At 34.4% G+C, this 14,897-nt stretch overlaps 2 protein-coding genes across 2 annotated transcripts in view; one reads left to right on the top strand and one right to left on the bottom strand.

Moving 5' to 3' along the window:
- Nucleotides 1-14,897, top strand: part of LOC101895073 (dual specificity protein kinase splA) — a 152,647-nt gene that overhangs the window by 64,587 nt on the left and 73,163 nt on the right. The window lies entirely within an intron of this gene.
- On the bottom strand, nucleotides 9,428-11,308 carry LOC101893580 (ras-related protein Rac2). The gene has a single exon (XM_005180556.4). The coding sequence runs from the start codon at nucleotides 10,791-10,793 to the stop codon at nucleotides 10,215-10,217; it is 579 nt and encodes a 192-aa protein (XP_005180613.1). The 5' UTR covers nucleotides 10,794-11,308; the 3' UTR covers nucleotides 9,428-10,214.

Raw genomic sequence — 14,897 nt, 5'->3', positions numbered from 1 at the left:
TCAAATGAAAAGGGTACCATATTTAGTACTTTTTGTACCGTTCTAAACCCAGCTTTATCTAACATCAAAATCAAATCAAAAATGACCCTCGTGGAAAAATTTCAAGATTGTAGCATCAGTCATTTTGTCTGAGTGCTGCTTCTCAGTAAGTCAGTTATTTCGCTACATATATTTCACTATATACCTATACAAAATTAGTATATTGTATATAAGACGACCCACCCTAATGTTATCAGTAATTAGTATTAATAAATAGCTTCATATACATACATACATATTGTGCTATGCATTTCTCCGCCCGTGTGTTTAACATTCCACAGATCATACAATTCAGATATGCAGTTGGCTATAACTAAATTCAGTGTTAATAATTTATGTGAATTGTCAAAAGTCCGATAAACGCATACACCTATGTGTGCACATACGAACGTACATATGTACATGGGTGTTTTAGTTAGAGGATATGACTTGTGTTTTGTCGTGTTCTGTTACAAATGTTACAAATTGAGTTTTAATAATTTCTGAATGTCGAAAATCAACACATAAGTTAAATATTATATTCGATGATGATGACGTTGGTGATGGCGATGATGATGATGTCGGCGATGACGATGATGATATTATAACTCAATTATATGGCAATGGTTAGCAAAGCGAATTGAAATGATTAGATAGCATGGGAGAGATATTTGATTATGGCAATAATTTGCTATTCAACGATTTTTTTTGTTGGTGCAGTAAGCGGATATACTAAAATTATTTGCTTAGAAATAGCTTATGTGTAGTTGCAGTAGTATTTGCTAAAATAATCAAATATATGTTACAATGAAGTGGAAATGATTAGTATGGGGAAATGTTGCAGACACGAATATTTGGGGAAGTAATGCATTTGTTTGAACTAAATTTTACATGCCTAAATGGCGTGTTGAAGATAAGCAATGGAAAACAAGTTAAAAAGCAGTAATTTCGGCCGGGCCGAACTTTGAATACCCTCCACCATTTGGAACGATTTTTGAAATTTTCAAAAAATAAAATCCTGAAAAAAATCTGTTAACATTTTAAAAATACCGAACATAGCCGTTATATTGGGGTCTAAACGACGTGAACCTACATAGGCAATGTTTGTTATAAGACATTATCATATTCAAATTCGAAATTTAAAATAAACGGAGAATCATCAAAATATCGTATATAGGGAGGTACCGTTATATCGAAGCTGTGCGAAGACCTGGACCAGCATATACAATTTTCTATAGCATCCATTACGAACGTCAAATACGACATCTCAAAAAATTTCGGTGGGTATTGTACCTAAACTCGTCAAAATGCCGAACATAGGGAGGTACAGATATATGGGGCCTATACGAAGACCTGGACCTGAAAACACAATTTTCTGTCACGGACTGTAGTTCCCATTACGAACTCTAAATACGTAGTTTGAAACAATTCCGGCGGATAACGTCGCTAAAATCATTAAAATACCGAATATTGGGAGGTACCGTTATATGGGGGCTATACGAAGACGCACCGACAATTTTCTGTAGTATCCATTACGAACTTCAAGCACCAAATTTTAAACAATTCCGGTTAATAATGTCGCTAAAATCATCAAAGTACCGAATATCGGGAGGTACCGTTATATGGGGGCTATACGAAGACGTGGACCTACACAGATAATTTTGTGTCATAGGCTGTAGTATCTATTTCGAATTTTAAATACCAAAGTTTAAACTATTTCGGTAAATAATGCCACTAAAATTATCAAAATACCGAACATCGGGAGGTACCGTTATATGGGGGCTATATGAAAACGTGGACCTACATGGCCCATTACGAAAGATAGCGTGATTACAACAGACAGACGGACATGGCTAAATCGACTTAGAATTTTACGCTGATCAAGAATATACATACTTTATTGGGTCTGATATGAGTATTTCGAGGAGTTACAAACGGTATGACAAAGTTAATATACCCTCCATAGTATGGTGGAGGGTATAAAAATGGCTCTTGGGCTGAACATATCGCAATATTGCATTCGGCAAATATTAAAAAATGAGGTCGGGGTAAAGCCATTAAAATTCCAAAAAGTGCAAGAACTCACACCGCAACAGAAAGAAAATAGACACAAAAGAGCTGAAGAGTTGCTTTGCTTGGCCGAAAGTGGTGAACTGCCGAATCTGGGTTTCTACGATGAGAACACATTCGTTGTCCAGCAGTTTGTAAACAAACCAAATGATCGTGTTTACTTGCCAAAGAGGTCAGCTGAAAATTAACACCTTCGGTTGTCCACCAGAACTCAAGTGCCGGCCATGGTGATGGTGTGGGCCGCCATAACAGCCGATGGTCGCTCTTCGCTCGTATTTATCGACCGTGGCATCAGAGTATATGCCGAATATTATGGCGAAAATATTCTTTAGCGTGTATTAAAGCCTTGAGCCCGCAAACATTTTGGCATCAGACCTTGAATATTCCAACAGGACTCAGCACCATCGCACTCAGCACGCGCCACCCAAGAATAGTTACAAAATGGGGTTCCTCGCTTCATTTTCAGCACACAATGGCCACCAAAATCTCCGGATACCAATACGTTGGACTATTGTGTTTGGAGTATTTTGGAAAGCAAAGTTTGCACTAACAAATACCAAAGTGTCGATCACCTCAAGCAAGCGCTTCGCCATGAATGGGGCAAAATACCGCAGAGCAACATTCGGGCAGCGTGTGACGGTTTCATTGGCCGTTTGAAGGCCATAATTCATGCCAAAGGTGACCAATTCGAACAAATCTAAACTTATCCTAAAATTTGATGCTATTTCCGACATTGTTTGCTTTCTTTCAATAAAATTAAAAAAATGTAAAAATTATGGCGTTTGACTTTGTTACAGTTTTTTATCTCACCCGGTATATTTTCAGAGGAAAAGAATACCTCTCTCAAAATTAATTATAGACAACAATAGACTTCTATCTATCTCAAATTATGGAAGAAATGAAAAATGCAGTTCTGCTATAACGAATTTTACATTTCCATTGCAGGTGCCTACTCTACCCTCGGTTTAAATTCAAAATTCACAAAACGCTTCTAATCACTTCCCATCCGATAATACAATTCATTGATGATTATTGCTTTTTTCCGTTGTTATTGTTGTTGACGTTGTTGTTTTTGTTGTTGTTATTTAGATTTTGTATAAAAATAACGCCAGGGGAAAAACTCTTTTTTTTTCAAATAATTCCTTATCGTTTTAATTGAATTCAGATAAGATTGTTTGCCTTTTATTTGTGCGTTGCATTAAATGTGCGCTTACTATGGCGGTATTAAATTTATTTATTTTTTTGGTGTGTTTTTACTCAGAGAATTTTTTTTGGCGATTGTGACTAATGGTGGTTTAAATTTTTTGAAGAATGTTTAGTAAACTAGAATTACAATTGGAGAAGTTAACCCCCAATATTACATTCATTATAGTCATCCGGTCTAGTTAAGACCAACAAAGTCATTATTTTGGAACATAGCCTCGACTATCTTCTATATATACATACATAATAGAATAATGAAGTAACTGACGGACTGACTGACAGAGAATCAACGCCCAGACAAAACGGCTGAAGCTAAAATCTTGAAACCTTGCACGCGTAGGCGTGTGAAGAGTACTAAAAAAACATTGTATTGGACAAACGGAATGAAGTAGAGCTCTCGAATTTGGAACGAGAGTTACTGACGGAGTGCAGGATAGATGTAGCAAAGGGTAATCATCTAAAATTATACAATTTGGTATTATGCGAACGGATAGAGCTAAAAACTTGAAATTTGAAATAAGGTGGAGGTGGTTTTTGAAATCTATAGTAAGTGTACGGACTGTACTAAATGGTACTAAATTTGGAACAATTTAGTCAAGGTTAAACGAATGAAGCTGGAATGTTGAAATTTTGTATTGGAGTCCCTGTTGGTGTTAGGTTTGTGATACAGAAGAGTTTTTGGAAATATGTACTAACAGTGCACGTGCAGTGCACAGTGGTCTTATCTGAAGGAATAGAGATAAAGTTAACAAATTCGGTATTTGATATGATATTGTTAAATCTGCTACCAAATACGATTGTGTTGGAAAGTGAAGTAAACATAAAATTGGATAAAACATATATTTGCGAGCTATATCCATATCTCAAACGATTATCACCAAATTTGAAGTACATGTTTGTAGGCTGAATTTTTTCGAATGCGTCGATTTGGGGTTGTATTAAACATATGAAGCATATGATGATAGGGTACTTTAAAAACTAAAGATTATGATCTTTTCGATTCTTTGAAGCAAATTATTTTAAAAAAAGCATGATCATGGTCGTGATTGTCTTTGAAAACAATTCTTTATAGCATTCTAGGTTGTACCCTTGATGGCCCTTGACATTTTTTTAAATGAATGGACCATTTATCCTTGGTATAAATTCTTTAAAAAAATCCAAGGTAATTTAAAAACAATTAAAATTATTAATTATGACCTTGAAGAAGTCTCCAACAAATACGGATCCATGTCTTTCAAGTTTATGTTCTTAATTTTTTTCCAAATTCACGATTATGGCTTTACATTTTTTGCCTAGGTTGTAGTACCCATTAAGATCTTCTAATACGAAATTTGAAACTATTCCGGTGATTAATGTTGCTGAAAACGTCAAAATAATATTGGGGGCTATACGAAGACATGGACCTGCATACAACAATTTTTGTCATAGGCTGTAGTACTCATTAGGAACTTCAAATACGAAATTTGAAACGATTCTGGGAGATACCGTTATATGGGGCCTATACGAAGACGTGGACTTCTAGATTGTCTTAGAAATAGTGTAGGGTCTATAATGAATATTTCGATGAGTTACTAACGTTATGACAAAGTAAGTATACCCTTCATGTAATGGCGGAGGGCATAAAAATTTCCCTAAAATCCAAGATTACAACCTTGGAAAATGTTTTTCAAAAATGTATGATTATTTCCTTAAAAACTCTTTATAAAATCCACTATTATGGCTTCAATGACCCTTGAAATTTTCTTTCAAAAATTCACGAGTGTGGCCTGGATATTTCAATAAAATATCAAGAAATATTAAAAAACGAAAATGGCTCTAATAGATTTGCGAAAAAAAATCGTAAATAAGTCAATCATAATTTTTAACCATCTTTGAAATCTTTAAAAAATCCACTATTAAGTCTCCAAGGGCCATTAAAAAACTAACTAACTAAAATAACTGTATGTGTCATTAATGGTTCCTGAGTAAATTAAAAAGGCGCAATTTTAGACTTGATAAATCTTCAAAAAATATATTTTAAAAATCCAGGATCATGACATTTCAAAAATCGATTATTATAAGCTGATGACCCTTGAAAAAATTAATTAAGAAAAAGACGAACAGTGCCCTTCAAAAAAAAAAAAAAAATAAATAAATAATAATAATAATAATAATAAATAAATAAATAAATAAAAAATAAAAAAATAATTAAAAATCGAAAAAAACATTACCCTTACACAATTCTCGACGATATTGGCCATGATTTTGACCTTAATAAAATACAACGCTACTTTGACCTGATGGCTCATGAAAAAAATAATTTAATTTAACCTAAATTTAATTTGACATTTAATGCCTTGATGACCCTTAAAAAATTCTTAAAAATCTTAAATTACAGCCTGAATATCCCTTAATGCCTTGGTGATCTAATTAATTCTGTAAAAATGCATGATTATGGTATTAATGCACTTTAAATTTTTGAAGTCACGGTTATGGCCTGATCGCCATTAATACATATGGTCTTGGTGACCTTTGACCTCGATTAAGGCTTCAAAGGAGCTCAAAAAATTGTTTACTGAAATCCGCGAATATGGCATGTATGTATGTATAAGATATAAAAGTTCTTAAAAACTTACGGCTATTACCTTGAGGCTCTTGAAATTTTTCTTTAAAAAATGTCTATGAGAAAATTAATAGGAATAGGATCAAAGTTTCGTCTCTTGCTTATAGCATATCGCCAAAGCAGTTTCAAGTCTATTTCTAGATTTTAAATTTCTATAGACAAAATAGAGTCTAATTAAATATTTGACATTGTTAAAAATTCTTAAAGAAATTCGTTTTGTTTTCAAAATTTCCCAACTAATATTCAATTCACGCACAGGTCACATCAATTGTTTTTCCAAAAACAACAAACCACCGCCACAACTAAGTTCAAAAGCTAAGATTGAATGAGTACAACCCATAAGTTGTCATAGGTAGTTGGTGGCGGGGTTAACGAACCACGTAGTTATCAAAATGTCTCCTCAACAAAAAAGAAACATTGATTTTGCCTTACTTGGTATGACTTGTTGAGCAGATTAGAAGCAGAAACAAAAAAAAACAAAATCCAATAAAAACTGAGTATGTCTTTTTTAGGTCACTTCAGAACAAAAGAGAGATGAGCCGCTTATAGAGTGATAAAACTTGCCAACCGCTTTGAACAATGGAAACAACAAACAAAAAATAAACTAATGACGTCAAAATTTGTAATGATTTCATTGAGGCATTTGTGAGTGTGTGTATGTGTCTGCTGGTCTAGCTTTTTTTATGTGCGTTTGAGTGATTTATGTTAAATTTGTTATAAATTCTGTTCTCTATATTTCTTTACATTGTGTTCCAATTAATCACTATAGTCATTCAGAGCAGTGCATACATACATACGTAGATAGATATGTGTATGTAGCTGAGTCGATGATGTGTGGTTAAATTACGTGTGCATGTATTCTCTGTTGAGATACAACATTTCCCATCTTTGTATTCGAATGTCAAATAATTCAATTGAACTCTACACTTTGGGATGAGAACATATCAAAATAATTATTGTTAATGGCCAGCATTAGGGGTATTCAAGTAGAGTAGAAATGTAAAACGAATGAATTTAAAACTCAGGGTATCGAAATTTGTTGTGAAAATTATTATTCTCATTGTGATCACAAAAAAATGTTGTATATCTGCATGCGTTTTCACATGTTTTTATGTTTTTATGCCTTTGTACATTTGTTTGTAATATGGAGAAGGAGCTAAATAAACCCATAGTTACTTTTGACGATCTTCTTAGAAACACTTTCTGAGTCGACGGACGGGCTTACATGCATAGTCAGTCCGTTCGTCCGTCCATGTATTCTTGTGAACATAAATGCAGATCGCATTTATTATCCAATTTAGGTGAAATTTTGCAAACAATATTTGTTTGGCCCAAGTACGAACCCTATTGAAATTTGTGATAATCGGATCAGATTTAGATATAGCTCCCATATATCTCCAACCGATTTCGGGTTAATTGTGCACCAAATGGCTAATATAAGTCCAAATGGCCTGTATTTTGGTACATCCCATCGATTTCAGACTAGAAGCAAGTACATTAAAGTTTAAGTCCCTCACATTCGTAATATCGATTCGACAACAAAGATTTTTGGTTCCAGATATCTTATATATATTATCCTTCTCTTCTTCTTCTTCTCAAACTGTAATTGTTCTAAAGCCAAATGTTGATACCACCTATCAACAACGGTCTACTTGAATTAAATTATTTTGTTACGGGAGCTCTACTAAATATGCATAGTGGTGTTATATAGTCAGCCCCGCCCGACTTTTGACTTTTCCTTACTGGTTTTAAGTAGCAGTTATAGGACGATCTATATCTTGAAGGTTTCTTTTATTCTTGACCAAAGTGACAGATGTCTTTTAGGGTATAACAGGCGGTGCTGTCTTTGCATACTTGTTTTTAATTTCGAATTCTCAATCCATTTTCTACCGATTATACTGTAAATTGATATTTTAACATTTATTTATTAACAAATTCAACAAAATCATATTGCTTATTTGCTGAAAGGGTGGCAATTTCTTATTTCATCTTTCTATCCAATTTCTAGCCCCCATATAACAGTACCTCCCGATACTCGGTATTTTAATGTTTAAGGGACATTATTCACCCGAATTGTAACAAATTTCTTATTGGAAGATCTGAATGGCTACTAGAACCTATACCAAAAAATTTCGTATGCAGGTCCACATTTTCGTCTAGCCCCCATATGACGGTACCTCTAGATAGTCGGTATTTTGATGATTTTAGCGACAATATTTAGGAGAATTATTTCAAATTTCGTATTTGAAGTTCGTAATGGGTTCTAAAACCTATGGCAAAAAATTTCGTATGCAGATCCACGTCTTCGTATAGCCCTCATATTACGGTACCTCCCGATATTCGGTATTTTCATGATTTTAGCGACATTATTCACCGGAATTGTTTCAAATTGGATATTTGAAGTTCATAATAGGTACTACAGCCCACGGCAAAAAATTTCGCAAGCAGGGCCACCATATAACGGTACCTCCCGATACTCGGTATTTTCTTGATTTTTGCGATATTTATAACAGGAATTGTAACCAATTTCATATTGGAAGATCTGAATGAGTACTACACCCTATGGCAAACAATTTCGTATATAGGTACGTCTTCGTATAACCTTCATATAACGGTACCTCCCGATAGGCGGTATTTTGATGATTTCAGCAACATTATTCACCGGAATTGTAACAAATTTCGTATTGGAAAATCGAAATGGCAAAAAATGTCGTATGCAAGTCCACGTCTTCGTATATCCCCCATATGACGGTACCTCCCGATACTCTGTATTTTCAAGATTTCAGCGACATTATTCACCTGAGTTGTAATAAATTTCGTATTGGAAGATTTTAATGGGTACTACAGCCTATGACAAAATTTTTTGTATGCAGTAGGTCACGTGTTGGTATAGTCCCCATATAACGGATTTCAATTAAGTGGTAATTTTTGTTTTTTTTTTCTTTTTTTTAATTTTTGAAGTTTCTCCCACATGGTGGAGAGTATTAAAAGTTCGGGTCCCCCGATATTAGCTGCTTACATAAATCAACAGAACAGTAAATTAAATTTATGAAACACTCAACTATTTCAATCTTTGTTTGATTTTGCACAGAAACGCAGTGCATGAGTTTTACTTTTTTTGTAATACACTATTTAATTCGGGAATTCAAATTTGAAATGATAAATTAATTTTTTTTGTAACTGTTTCTTTAGATGTCACTCTTTTAGTAAATGTGCGAAATGGTAATCTATTATTCTACTTTTCATTTTTTTTGTTATAAATTAATTTATTATTTATTTATTACTTTTATTTATTTATTACTTGAAGTGAATCCCCTTATTATCTCATTGTTGTTTTTTTTTTTTTTTTTTCAAAAATTGTTTATGTCATAGCTGCTCTGTGTGAGTGTTTGTGCTGTGTCTCAGCTATAGAATGGAGAGTTTGTCTGTCTGACACTTGCTTTGTATGTGGTCTCGTATGTATGTGAATTTACCCCCACATTATGATAAATAAATTGAAATAAAGAAAAAAAGAAAAAAAAAAGAACACACAACTTGTATATACAATTTATAGAAATAGGTATATATATTATACACTTAAATTTATTACATACATAAATACATAATTTCAGATAGACCTTCATATGATCCAAAATACACTTCAAAATAAAAACAAAAATTATAAAAATAAAAAAAAAAATACATCAACAAAACAATTGCTCATTTCTGCAGATGAGTTTAGCTCGGTTTCGTTTTTTGTTTTTTAGTTTTAAATAGAAAAAATATATATTAAGTTAAATTACTTGGTTTTTTTAGATAGTATTATTTTAATATAAAAAAAATTATTAATTAATAATAACAGCAGTATTTGTTTGTTTTGTTTTTGTCACATTTAATTGTTATTGTCGGCAATGTTTTTTTATTACATTATACAATAATAGGTATTTGTTTAAAACTTATAAATTAGAAAAAAATAATAATTGCATTTTCTTTCTTCTTGTGTTGAGGCCTCCCCCAACCCATTTTGGGGGTGAGAGATTTTCCCGCTGGTTTTGCTTTGTTATTCTATCCAGAGGAAGTTCTGAACTTCCTTTGTTCTTGACTACAGATAGTTTTGGAAGAGATTTTCTTGTTTTCATTTCCATTCATTTTATGAACTTGATTCCATAGTGTTGTTGTTGTTGTTGATTATTGTCGTTTGCACTTCGTCATATCGTTCTAGAATACAATTTCTTCATTTTCTTCCTTCTGCTCTTCGTTCGTTAGGTTAATAAATTAATTTAGAAATTCTTCTCGTTTTTTGGCGTCCCCTTGCCCTTCTCTGTCTCCTCCGGCATTAGTTTTAAAGAATTGCACATCTGCGCTTTTTGGGGGCCCTCATCACTGGACACAGTACCGAACGTATGGCTTCATCGAATACTGTTTTGAGACCCTTTTGGGTCAGGGCTGAACATTCCAAATATTTGACAGCACCAATTTCTTTGGCCATGGCCAAACCTTGAGGATAGGTGATGGGTGTTAGTTTTTTATCCTTCAACTTTTCAATGGTGGCCTTATCGTCACGCAAATCGAGCTTGGTGCCCACCAAAATTATGGGTACATTGGGGCAGTGGTGACGCACCTCAGGATACCACTTGGCACGTACATTTTCAAATGAGGCCGGGTTTACTAGGGAGAAACAAATGAGGAACACATCTGTCTGGGGATAGGAGAGGGGACGCAGACGATCATAATCTTCCTGGCCAGCTGTATCCCAGAGACCCAAATTAATGGGCTTGGCATCGACCATCACATTGGCCGAGTAGTTGTCGAACACGGTGGGTATGTATTCGCCGGGGAAGGCATTGGTAGTGTAGCTGATCAAGAGGCAAGTTTTACCCACAGCACCATCGCCAACTACGACACACTTGATTGCCTGCATGTTGTTGTTGTTCTTGGTAGTTTTTTTGCTTTCAATCCAGTCGTTTCTATTTCAGTTCTTGCCAATTATCCAGTTTGGTGATAGGCAAAAACAAGTTGTGGAACGGCTTGTTTTGGTTTTTTGGATTAAAAATATTTTTGATTACACAATCGCCTTTGTTGTTTTTGTTGTAGATATCACAAAATTGTTTAATAAATATTATTGCTTCCAGTTTTTTGTTTTTATTATTTTTCTTGTTTTTGCAATTCTTTTTTTGTATTCCAGTTTAATTAATGCAAATTTAATTTTGTGTTTTTTTATAGTTTTGCTATTTTGTTTCTTTCTTTGTTTTCTTTTTTTATGCGTCTCTTTTTTTGTGTTTATCAGTTACTGTTGCATTATTCACTTGGCGTTATATCCGTCAGATACTTAAACGAAGGCAAAAAAAAATCCGAGAAAAAACAATGCCGCAAAACTCTGCAGCTATCCAACACACCCAATCAATTTGAAATCACTGCATCAACTAAGGCCCCCACACAGTCATCGGCGCCAGCCACAGCACCGCAAACTCATGGATAAATGCCCACACCACAGAATGTATCTCATAGATACTTTCGCCTACCACACACTAGTAGATCTTGTTACTCAATTTAAACATCATCACGTTCTTACTCTTTCACTCCCACAACAATGATATGCATTGTTTACATTTTACGCAGTATATCCCTCTCTTTCACACAGTGATCTTTTCGTGGCATAAAATTGTTTTCTTTCTCAACTCTCGTTTTATGCTCTTTAACTAGTCTCTCTCTCTCTCACTCTCTTTGCAATTAATCGCCATGGTCGCCTGGCAGTATTAGTTTTTTAACTACATGACTCATAATTTCTTTTCATGCTGCTTCTTTTCATTTGCGCTTTATTTATTGATGACGATTGTTTGACGTTGCCTGACTTTTTTCCTCAATTAACGAGAACACTTGTACTCTCTCTCGCCCATCCACCCCCACCCCTCTACTTTTCCCTGCTCTTTCACTTTCGGTCGGTATATGACTCTCTGTGTGGTGACCTTGTTTGTGTGTGTTCGTCGACTTTCCCACTTATGGAAAACATCTGCCAGCCGACTCGCTCGCCTGCCAAGTTAATTGTTTATCTGTTTCTGTTCAAGACCACATAGCATTAGCTAAATTTTATAGCATGCGAGAAATTTGTTCAATGTAGGCTGTGTTGGCGCTGGTCGGTGTTCTAATTCCATTGAAAAAACAAACAATACAGTGGGAGGTAATAAAATAGCATGAAAGAGTTAGGTACTTTCCGGTGAAATACGCTGTTCGATACAACGAATTGCACTCAAGCATTGAAACAAATTTATTAAAAGGGGCACAACCAATAAAACCACGGGTGGTAGGTGTAATAAAAACCCTAAACACAACATTTAAAATTCTTGTCAAGGACAATGGGATGAAAGATTAATTGTTAGGTCGATAAGTGGGAAATTTGTAAATTCTTGAAATGTATGTATTAAAGAGTAGCATAACTCAAAAAATTCGGCGTTTTTTTACCCTCCACCATAGTATGGAGGATATATTAAGTTTGTCATTCCATTTGTAACACGTCGAAATATACATTTTAGACCCCACAAAGTCTTGATAAGCATAAAATTTTATGTCGATTTAGCGATGTCCGTCCGTCTGTAACTTTATCCGCCTGTGGAAATCACTCCAGCTTCCGAACGAAATGAAGTAGGTTGATAAAATTACTCAAAAATTTACTCAAATGTATATTATGTCTGCAGGACTAATGGTATTGCAACGGACCATGTAGGTCCACGTTTTGGTACAGCCCCCATATAACGGTACCTCCCGATATTCGGTATTTTGATTATTATTTATTTAACGACAATATTCATCGGAATTGTTTCAAATTTGGTATTTGAAGTTCCAAATAGATACTACTGCCTATCACAGAAAACTGACTGTGCAGGTCTACGTCTTCGTATAGCCCCCGGTACCTCCCTATATTCGGTATTTTAATGATTTTAAAGACATTATTCACCGGAATTATTTCAAATTTGGTGTTTGAAGTTCGTAATGAATACTACAGCTTAAGACAAAAAATTGTCTGTGCAGGTCCACGTATTCGTATACCCCCATATAACTGTACCCCGATATTCAGTTTTTTTTATGATTTTAGCGACATAATTCACCTGAATTGTTTCATATTTTATATTTGAAATTCGTAATGGGTACTACAGCCTATGACAGAAAATTGTCTGTGCAGGTCGACGTCTTCGTATAGCCCTCATATAACGGTACATCCCGATATTCGGTATTTTAATTATTTTAGCGACGTTATTCACCGGAATTGTTTCAAATTTGGTGTTTGAAGTTCGTAATGAATGCTACAGTCTATGACAGAAAATTGTCTGTGCAGGTCGACGTCTTCGTTTAGCTCCCATACTCTCGGTATTTTAATGATTGTAGCTACATTATTCATCGGAATTGTTTCAAATTTGGTGTTTGAAGTTCGTAATAAATACTACGGCCTAAGACAGAAAATTGTCTGTGCAGGTCCACGTCTTCGTATAGCTCCCATATAACGGTATTTTGATGATCTTAACTACATTATTGACCTATTTTTTTAAGTTTCACCTTTGAACATTGTAATGGCTTATGACAAAAGTTACCTATGCAGGTCCACGTCGTCGTAAAGACCCTAATATAACAGTTGCATTCCGTATTTTTAAGCTTTTAACAGAATTTTTAACGGACTTTATTGTTTTGAGAATTGGCAAATTCGTTTAAAATGGAGGAGGTTATTCAAAGTTTGGCACCGCCGAACTTGCAGTTTTTTTACTGGTGGGCATTTTCATAACAATCTCCATATCTCAACTTCAATATAAAATTTCGGAATTGCAGCTCTCTAATTTCCTCCATTGTCAAATTAAATACAAACTTTAGTACTCATATCCAAAACCACCTATTCTTTCCAACCACAGACACCAACTGTGATATCCGCATTGAATTTCATTTCCACCTCCATATCTCAATTCTAGATATCAAAAAAAAAACTCAATATAAAAATTGAGGATTCCAGGCCAATGTTTTCACCCAATATCTAATTTAGTACCATTCATTTCTTTTGTACAAATATAGTACACATTTTCAAAAACCACCTCCTTCTCTCAACCACAGATACCAACAGTGAAATCCTTATCGAATTTCAGGATGTCATTCTCTATCCATCAACCCAATACCAAATTTAGTGCCATTTAGCACTTTTCGTACAAATATAGGAGGCATTTTCAAACCGCCTCCATTTCTCAATTTCAGATACCAACAGGGACCTCAACATACAATTTGTGGATTCCAGGCCAACCCTTTCACTTAATATCTAATTTTGTACTATTCGTACAAATATAGTACACATTACCAAAACCACCTTCATATCTTAACCACAGATACCAACACCATTTCAGTTCTATTCATTCGCCAATACCAAATTTAGTACTTTTCGTACAATTATAGTACATATTTCCAAAATCACCTCCATATCTCAACCTCAGATATCAACAAAGTTCTCAATATCAAATTTGAGGATTCTAGCCCGATTCCTTCACCCAATACCAATTTAAGTATCATTAAGTACTTTTCGTACATAGATAGGACGCATTTCAAAAATCCAGTTCCACATCTTAACCAAAGACACCAACAGTGTCACCTATATCAAATTTCAGGATTTCAGCCCCATACATTCACCCAATACCAAATTTACTACTATTTTGTACATTTCGTTCAATTATATTACATATTTTCAAAACTACCTCCACATTTTCACGTTTTCGAAACTGCCTTCACGTGAACAGCGACCCTGATTTCAAATTTTAGATTTCAAACCATTTTTATTCACCCAATAACAAAATATAGTAGGATTTAGTACCACTCGTAGACTTGTAGAACACATTTCCAAAACCACCACTGGGAACCCAATACAATATTGAAAGATTCCAGGTTCATCCCTCCACCCTTAACGAAACTGTTCCAAATTAATTAATTTGGTTCAGAGCGAATACATAGACAAAAACCACCTCTATATCTTAATTCCAGATACCAATAGAGACCTCGATAT

This window comes from Musca domestica, unplaced genomic scaffold (assembly GCF_030504385.1).
Source record: "Musca domestica strain aabys unplaced genomic scaffold, Musca_domestica.polishedcontigs.V.1.1 45, whole genome shotgun sequence".
Classification (NCBI taxonomy): Eukaryota; Metazoa; Arthropoda; class Insecta; order Diptera; family Muscidae; genus Musca; species Musca domestica.
Note: the sequence above shows the minus strand (reverse complement) of the source record. Positions and strands in the feature narration are given on the sequence as shown.

Coding starts and splice junctions, on each gene's coding strand:
- LOC101893580 (XM_005180556.4), bottom strand. CDS start 10,793: ATGCAGGCAATCAAGTGTGTCGTAGTTGGCGATGGTGCTGTGGGTAAA.